The sequence below is a fragment of the Eurypyga helias genome, unplaced genomic scaffold (assembly GCF_000690775.1).
Source record: "Eurypyga helias isolate BGI_N326 unplaced genomic scaffold, ASM69077v1 scaffold26518, whole genome shotgun sequence".
Lineage (NCBI taxonomy): Eukaryota > Metazoa > Chordata > Aves > Eurypygiformes > Eurypygidae > Eurypyga > Eurypyga helias.
Window position 1 is genome coordinate 1 of NW_010265364.1, and position 8793 is coordinate 8793.

At 40.6% G+C, this 8793-nt stretch overlaps 1 protein-coding gene across 1 annotated transcript; it reads left to right on the forward strand.

Annotated features, from left to right (window-relative positions):
- The first annotated feature begins 549 nt into the window (after positions 1 to 549).
- On the forward strand, positions 550 to 1026 carry LOC104505246 (cytochrome c oxidase subunit 7C, mitochondrial). The gene is made up of 2 exons (XM_010156724.1): positions 550 to 579; positions 916 to 1026. The coding sequence occupies exons 1-2, from the start codon at positions 550 to 552 to the stop codon at positions 1024 to 1026; spliced, it is 141 nt and encodes a 46-aa protein (XP_010155026.1).
- Positions 1027 to 8793: the final 7767 nt, after the last annotated feature.

An 8793-nucleotide genomic window follows, 5' to 3' on the forward strand; every position in this document is an offset into this window, starting at 1 on the left:
GGCCATGCTCAAGGTGAGCTCCTCGCTCGATGAGCTCCTGTGAAGGGTTTTGAACATCACTGGGGTCTAAGGAGCCCACGAACCGGGTGCCGCTGTGAGGAGTAGAGTAGTGATTGCCCGGTTGCCAGTTCTCCAGCTGGTGTTGGGTGAGCTCTGGGGTCGCGTGCTACCGCTGTTACCGCCGCAGAAAAGCGAGTTCTGATAATGCTCAAGGTGAGCTCCTCGCTCGATGAGCTCCTGTGAAGGGTTTTGAACATCACTGGGGTCTAAGGAGCCCACGAACCGGGTGCCGCTGTGAGGAGTAGAGTAGTGATTGCCCGGTTGCCAGTTCTCCAGCTGGTGTTGGGTGAGCTCTGGGGTCGCGTGCTACCGCTGTTACCGCCGCAGAAAAGCGAGTTCTGATACAAATTACATTTTCCCTGCAACCTTCTGCTTCAGTGGTACAGACAGTGTGAAGGGCAGCAGTGACAACAGTAAACACTTTCTGCTGTACCTCATGCTTAACGTGTTGTCTTAAATCCTACACTAAAAACTAATTTTATATGCGCAATGAACATGAGAAAAATCTTCTCAGTGAAGGTAATTAAATATCAAAACAGGTTGCTTAGAGAGGCTGTGGGGCCTATATCTTCAAGGACATTTAGAGTGGATGGGATGAGGCCTTCAGCAAACTAGCCACGCTTTGAATTGGCAGGGGAAGGAAGGGTGGACAAAATTTCCTCCAGAGGTAACATCCAAGCTGTTGTTACTGTGTTCCTTTCCCAGAGAGGAAGGGAAACTGTTTTGAGACTGAGTATTTTGTCAGTTTGACTCCACTTGTTAGTGGTCTGAGCTTCTCATAATTTTCAAGTCGATGAGGAAGTAATTACTGTATTGATTGCAAAACTAAAATTCATCTTTCTTTTCTAGAACCTTCCATTTTCTGTGGAAAACAAATGGCGATTACTCGTATTAATGTGTGGATTCTTTGGAAGTGGATTTGTTGCCCCTTTTCTTATAGTCAGACACCAGCTTCTTAAAAAATGAAGAGGACAAGCTGTAATTGTGCTAACTGGGTAACTGCTTTTGTTAGCTTTCATAGTGTAGTGGGATCTGGGCTCACAACTGAGCTTTCAAGAGCCTAACCTCATCTAAAACTGTTACTACAATTTTCAGCCTTTTGCAGTTCGGGTGCTTACAGTTGTAGTCTGCAGTGGCATCTAAACTCAGATAATGAATGAGTTTGAGTTTGCTTCACAGGGCTGCTGCACTCTCATTGGCTGTGAACTTTGACTCTCCAAAGGTCACTCTTCTCAGCAGCTTCTTAGTAGCCTACAGCTGGGCTAAGTGACAGAAGAGTGCTACTGATTTTATTTGGATAGTAACGATAACCAAAACCATGCCTGTCTTCTTCTTTGAGGAAACCTAAATCTACACTTCACGTAATCTGTAGGAATAACTGGCACATGTGATGTGAACAAAACGGTATGAGAAACTGTGATACTGTAAACGCTTTCTGATGTGCCAGTTACAACAGGATTTCGTGAACTTCAATTCAGCCGTGTCAGAATAATCACAACATTTACATACAATGTTCTAACCACTTACAGGATTAAGTACACTTAAACTAAGGTTATTAACAGCAGAAGCTATTTTAATTGTTACTTGCTGATGATCCTAGCAGACAAAGCAAGCCTTTGACATAGCTCAGACTGTGCAAGCATGGTGTTTCCAGTTGAAAGGCCACTTCAGTTTATCTTCATCAGATTTCACTTTGAAAATACATATCGTCAGTTCTATAATCTGAGAAACAATAAGCCTTTTTGAGGAGCTGGAATGACCCAGGTAGGTCTTGGAAGGAAGTAACAGTCCTCACTGGAATCTCATAATTGGAATAAATTGAAGTTGTCTGTGTAATTATCTTGCCAGTCTGATGTTTTTGGCTCTTTAGAGTAAGGAGAAAAAATAAACTGGCAGATTTCTGTTGAACTTCAGCATTTAGAACTGCATGATATCATGTAAGCCAAGGCCTCTACTACAAAAGCATGTGGTGGATGAAGCAAAACCCATCAAAATTCTAGTTAAAATATGTATTTATAGCTTTTCTAGATTCAGAGGTAACAGAGTTCTTGAACTTGTTAATTTCTTTTTTTTTTCTTGCAGAGCTAACGCCTTCTACACAGCATCTTACAATGGAAAAAGGATGTCTGCAGTTGTGTATCACGCTGAATGTGTCTAAATAAAATCTTAAATCTGAAGGTCTTGGGCTGTTATTTTGTGAAACTCCTGAAGTGCTTTTGACAACTGGTGTGTACTAAGAACCCCTTCAAATTACAGTATATTGACATTAAATACTAACCGTCTTTATGTATAAAAACAGAGGGTTGGAAAAATTACGTTTCCAAAATTAAGTTGGACTTAACATTTTTATTTGGGTGGATGTTTAAATAGCTTCACTGAGCTATGTGGTTTTTTCAAACACTCTTCAGACTACTCTCAGAATAATGACTTGGCATAGGTCATAACCAGTCGTCCTTCCAGCAGGTATACTATCCCCATAATCCATGCTGCGGAATTTTTATCTTCAGCATTTTGGGTTGATAGTTGAGCTGTTCTAAAGAACTGCTGTTACTAGGTCTCTGGAGTCTGCTCTGCAGAGGGACATGTGCATTGCCCTGCAGATTGCATTAGGCTTCAAGCTCAGATGATGAGGTAGCCTGGAAAAAAAAAGACAGCTGCAAAAATACAACTCTGACCAGAAAAAAATATTCTGTATCTTACCAAAATTGGTACTGCTGCAAGTTTGTAGCTGTTGGGGAAGAATTTAGAGCTTTCACTTTGTAGCTGTACTCTTAGCACAGGTCATAGAATCACAGAATGGTTTGGGTTGGAAGGGACCTTACAGACCATCTAGTTCCAACCCCCTGCCATGGGCAGGGACACCTTCCACTAGACCAGGTTGCTCAAAGCCTCGTCTAGTCATGCCTAACATTGCCTGTGTAATTAAGGGTAAGCTTAGGAGCTGTGACGAATGGTGCTGGGATACTTCTACCCACTTGAAGATGACAGTCGGGTGTTTAAATCCGTGGGCCTGTTGGCAGCATGAGTAGAAAGCAATTTTCACCTCCACTTTCGTTGCAGCAACCTCATTAGCTAAAGCCATGGGGTATGAAAAACACTGGCATAACCCAGTAATGGTTGCTTCACCCTGACCAGTGATGCTGTTAAGTGGTTAAGTATTCCGAGTTGCCTTCCTGCAGTGAGGTTTTTCTGGTTTACTTTTTTCCTCCTAAAACAAGCCCTTCTGCTGTAGCACAGTGCATTTAATGTGGCAACACCTGTCAGTCTGTGATCTGAATAGTCACTTCACAGAGGTTCTGGTTCTGTTGGTATAGTTCAAATCTGTATGAATACTAGTTTGTTATCAAATACCATCAGCAGAGGTGTATATAGGGTCAGTAAAATACTGTTTGTAGCAGAATGGCTCTTGGGTGGCACATTTCTTTTTTAGAGGTGTCTTTAAAATCCTGATGACTAGTGTTTGAAGAGCCTGAACTGGAAATAAAGTAGAGTAAGTCTGTTGCTACAGCTTTTCTAGCTAGAAGGAAGCTTAATGGGTCAGGGTGGTTTTGATGCAAGGACCACCAAAGGTTACTGAAAAGTGATAATGAAGATGGCAAGATTCAGAGGGAAGATCCCAAAGTATAATGGGTTCAGATAGTAAAAATGCTTTATGGCTATGGCTGAGGTATAATTATGCAGTATCATTTGTTTTTTAATGTGTAATTTTTCTGTCTGCGGAGTATGGCCTCACAAAAGAGGCTTAATGTGTGTCTTGGAGCAAACAAGCCATGTGTGTGCAGTGTAGGTGATAGGGGAACAGCATGCCAAGACAGCTACGAAATCCTTGAAAACTTGTTTTCTTTGGTTAATTTTTCCCCTTTCTCCCAAGTCCTTAATATATTTGAAAAGAAGCATCATCTCTGAAGGTTTAACCCATGGGCTAAGCAAACCAGTTCCTTTAGCTTGCTCAAAATAAGGTCTGCTCTCTGAATATCACCTCTTCTCTGTACTTTTTCTACTTAAATATATTTTTGAACATGGGTGGTTACATTTCAGACAGTTATTTTTAAGTTAAACATTGGAGACTTTCTTCTGTCAGGATGTGTTCCCAAACTGTAATCATCTTTTTTCACGGTGCCGTAATACTGGTGGATCATAGTTGTTTAGGAGCAGAGAGGTCCTGGGGGCTACTAGTTAAAAGAAGTTTCCAAATTATGACCATGTTTCCAACCTTGCCAGCAGCTCACAAAAAATACTGACACGCATCACAATAGCCCTAACCTTTCATCTCCTGCCGTTTTACCCCATTTCTGCTACTGCAACTGTAAAGCCTTCTGTGGGGGATGATCTGAACCTGCGCTGTGCTGACGGCTTGTCTTTCAGCCTTCGCCTGCTGTATGCTCCCACGCTCTGGGTGCCAGTCAGAGGCGTGCAAGAATGGGACCACATCGGCCCTGCTGTGGGTAAGTCAGCCAACTAAACGTGCCGGGTTTGTCGTAAACTGTCATTTGGAAAACCCTTGTCATGGTGTCCCATTGTTAAGCTTTCTCTTAAAGTTTTGTACAATTTTACAGCCTTTTTAATCTAAGCTGCTCAGTTAATTATTTCAGGATTTCTTCCTTTTTCCTCTGATTCTCCTCTGCTGGAGGAGCAAGGGGGGAGGTGTGCGAGCGCCTTCAGGGTATTTTGCTAGCTGAGGTTGAACCATGGCAATGGGTTGAGTTCACTGGCTGGTTTTGATCTGTGCAGCTGTCCGGTTATTGGCTGATGTTTTTAATACAGCACCTGAACACTGTAAGTCTCAAAATGAGTAGCCGTATTCTCCATTCATTGCGAACAGTGTTATTCTTACGTTCTGCCAAAGTTGTAATTGGTCCCTTTAGAGTTGGACTATTTCTCTACACGACTTGCTTGGGCAGTTTTCAGTAAGTTTCAGGCTCCATCAATTATCAAGTCCGTAAGTTCTTTGTCTGGCTTAAGTAATTGGTTCCCTTAGGTTTTCAAAACTTTTACTTCTGTAGTAAGAAAACATTAACAGATCAGTTTTGATCTTTCTGTTAATGCAAACTGAGGCACTGCATTCTACCCACAGGCATTCTCTACTACTAGCTTAGCTATAAGCTCATCACTGTTCAATAAAAGAAAGTCTAAATTTATTTGCTTCCTTTGACGGAACATACTGGTAGTCAGAGATATGTGGCTCCTGTCATTAATAACAGATGTTTGACTGCTTAATTTCACAGAGGCACAACTCCAGGTTGTGTTCATTTGTCTGCTGTTAAGATCACTGCTTATAGCCAATCTTGATTCTGGGAGCAGACATCAGAGCCTTCCCTCTTCAACCTAATTGTTTAATGATTTATCCAATTTTTGGTCATTTATTTATTTATTTGCTTACTTACTGCTACTCCCAAAATTACGTTGGTCTCAATATTTTCTGGTTTACACATTCTGGGTTTTATTTAAGTCCTTTTATTTGCTTGTTGACTGCTAAATACGTAAGCCAGAGAAACTTGGGTAGATTTTTGAAATTCATCTACTACTAACCACTGGTCATGGCATCTCTCAACTCTTTCTTCCATGCCTTGCTCCACAGGGTATCCATGGCAGCAAAATGCTAGGGCAGACCGAATGATCTCTGATAGGAAACCTTATGCTGGTCTGGAAGTGATGCTATGGGTAAAATAAGAAATGTCCAATTTGAATTAATAATGCATGGTTTCAAGAGGTTCTGAGCAACCGGATCTTCTCTTTAGTTCACATTTAGTTCTCTTCTCTTTAGTTCACATAAACGTGCCTAGCCCAGCTCTACAACCTGACAAGCTGTCATCCTCCAGCACAAGTTAGGGTGTGGGTTAGCTGACCCTATTGTGGCCCTGTGAAATACCAAGTGTTTCTTGACCTCAAAGGAACCAAAATCTCATCAGGAATGTCATCCAGGAATTATTTCTCTAAACACATTCCCACCACAGATACTATGGAAATACCCAGCCATTAGCGCTTCCAGAGATGGAGGTGTTGCTATACGTAAGTAAGAACAAAATTATATTTAATGGTAATCAGTGGGATCAGATCAGATTCATTAAAAAACGGGATTTGTAGAATTAAGTTGTTCAAAATATGAATATGTTTCATCACACTCAACTGTATAATAGTCTGAGTACCCAACGAAATACTTACTTTTAAAATAGCGTTTTGGGTTCCCTTTAGGGCACCGTGACTTGGTAGAAGACAAATCAGTTGAGAAAACGAGGTAAACAGTAAAACACTTACAGGCTTGGGGTTATGGGCAAAAAGCAGTATGGAAGTGGTGCCCCTCTGTCATTAAATCTGTATGAAGGAAACGACGGTGGTATAAGGACATCTGGGAAATAACACATCTGTGTGGATTATAGTAATTTTTGCTTGCTAGATGCCAATTTTAAGGAAAATATGATGCCTGGGTTTTTTTTCCAGTTTTCTTGTTATATTCCCCTTCACAAATTCTGTTTTGGCTCAAACTCAGAATGGTTTCACTTTGTTTCCAGAGAGGTTCATACTTCAGCATTTTAGTTATGAAAGACAGCAGTAGCCTTCAAGCAATTTTTCAATTAAATCTAAGCAGACGTGACTGAGGTGCCCTTATGTTTTAATATTTGGACAGTTTCCGATTTGGGGCTCTTTCTGTCTTATTCTGGAACATTACTTTGTATCATATAAGCACACCTGGACGTTCACTAAAGAGTTACAAAGTGCTCCGAAGGTATCCAATGAAGTATTGCAATGGAGAGAGGAAGAGGGAGTACTTCAGAGGTTAGAAGTTTTTAGAAATGGCAAATGGTGACTATCTGACACAGATAGGATGGCAGAGCAACGCCTCACGTGTTTCCCCTACGTGTTTATTCGTATATGTCTCAGACATGACCAGAGGTAGCGAATCCTTAATCAGCCTGATAGATAAAATTCAGTGTTGACAACTGCAAGCTGGCAGTGGGGCAATTCAGACTTTCATGGAGGTGATATATCCTGAAGGAATTGTGATCACTAGCAGAAGATGCCACTTCGGACTGCTGAATGAAAAATTCTGCTCAGTGTACAGTGGCAACCAAAAAGGCGAGGTTGTTACCCTCTTCTACAGAAGGAGGTGGAAAACATAATTGCAGGTCCCACGGTGCCATTGTACACCTACGCATGGTGTGCCGCTCCTTGAACACCATGTGGAAATTTCTTACTCTACCCAGGCTACTGAAAGTCATGAAAAAAATAACAGTTTCAGATACGGAAAGCTTTTAACATGAAGGGGGAGTAAGCTATTAGAAGTCTTTAGAAAAGAGTAAGAGGAAAAAGCTATCATCTCAAAATTCACGTCTGAAAAATACTGCTAGTCACAGTGACAGGAATTCACTGTTCAGACACCTCCAAGCTGCGATTTCGGCAATGGGTTATGGTGCTGAAGAGGGTTTCTTTCCTAGTTAGTTTGACTGTTTTTAAAAGGGGAAAAATGGAGCATCAACTTTGAACTGCTCCTTCATTAAGCAATATACTACCATCCAGGAATGACATTTGCTATTGACTGAGAGGGGGGGATGAAGGAAGCTGTGGATGCCCCATCCCTGGAAGTGTTCAAGGCCAGGCTGGATGAGGCTTTGAGCAACCTGGTCTAGTGGAGGGTGTCCCTGCCCATGGCAGGGGGGTTGAAACTGGATGGTCTTTAAGGTCCCTTCCAACCCTAATCATTCTATGATTCTATGATATGTCTTCAGTTACATTAAATGGGGTAAATATTTTGATTTGATGGAAAACATACATATTTTTTCAAATCAAGTATTTCTGGAATTTCTGTTCAATTAATTTTACAATGTGCCCTTTTCAGATTCAGTTTTCAGAAAGCAATGAGCACTAGATTTTTCTAAAAAAGAGCGATCCCAGGTTTTGTTCCATTGTGCCTTGAAGCATCTGGTATTAACCCATGTTAGAGATAGAATATGGGATTTGATGAACCACATTTGTGAACTGTTGTGGGACACCCTTACATCATTGATTGCATACTAGCACAAGAGAAACGTGGACTAAGTTTTTTCCTAGTTATTGGTGAGCAATTAAGTTACTAATGGCCATTTGAAGTGATAAGTTGTCCTACACAAAAAGCAGACTACAAGTTACTTACGAAAATTAAGTAAAAATCTTATTACTAATTAAATTAAATAGCAGAGTAAAAAAATTGTCTTTTCTAATATAAATTGTCAACAATTATTTTCCTTTTTGTGATTTTTGCTGGCCTTAGATTTTTATTTCTGTCTGAGCTTACTACAGGAACAAGAAACAATTTCGAGGTTTATAAACATATTGGACTTGAGGAAGAAAATATGAAAGTAGAGATGTGGTTGTCATGACAACCAAATTAGCAGTTGCTGTTGTTGAACATAAGCAGTGGATGAGATCTTGGACGGTATTGCACAAGATAACACATTAAAATTGTTTTTACTTTTTAAAGATGAAGGTCATGTATATGTTGCATTTCATTACTTTGACTGATTGCCAGACTCTCATTGTAGACGTATTGGTGGGTAAGTTGCGGAAAAGTCAAATGATACAACCACCAAGTCATAGCAGAGCTGGGATACAATCTATCCATCCAGTGTTATAAAAATATTCCTGCTTATATCCAACTCACTGGCATACATAAAAAGGTAATGCGAAGTATATGTGATGATTATTTTTATGTATGAAAATATGTAGACTGGTGCAAAATGGCTGGAGAGCAGCCCTGAG

Coding starts and splice junctions, on each gene's coding strand:
- LOC104505246 (XM_010156724.1), top strand. CDS start 550: ATGAACATGAGAAAAATCTTCTCAGTGAAG. Junction 580..915: donor GAAAAATCTTCTCAGTGAAG/GTAATTAAATAT, acceptor TTCTAGAACCTT/CCATTTTCTGTGGAAAACAA.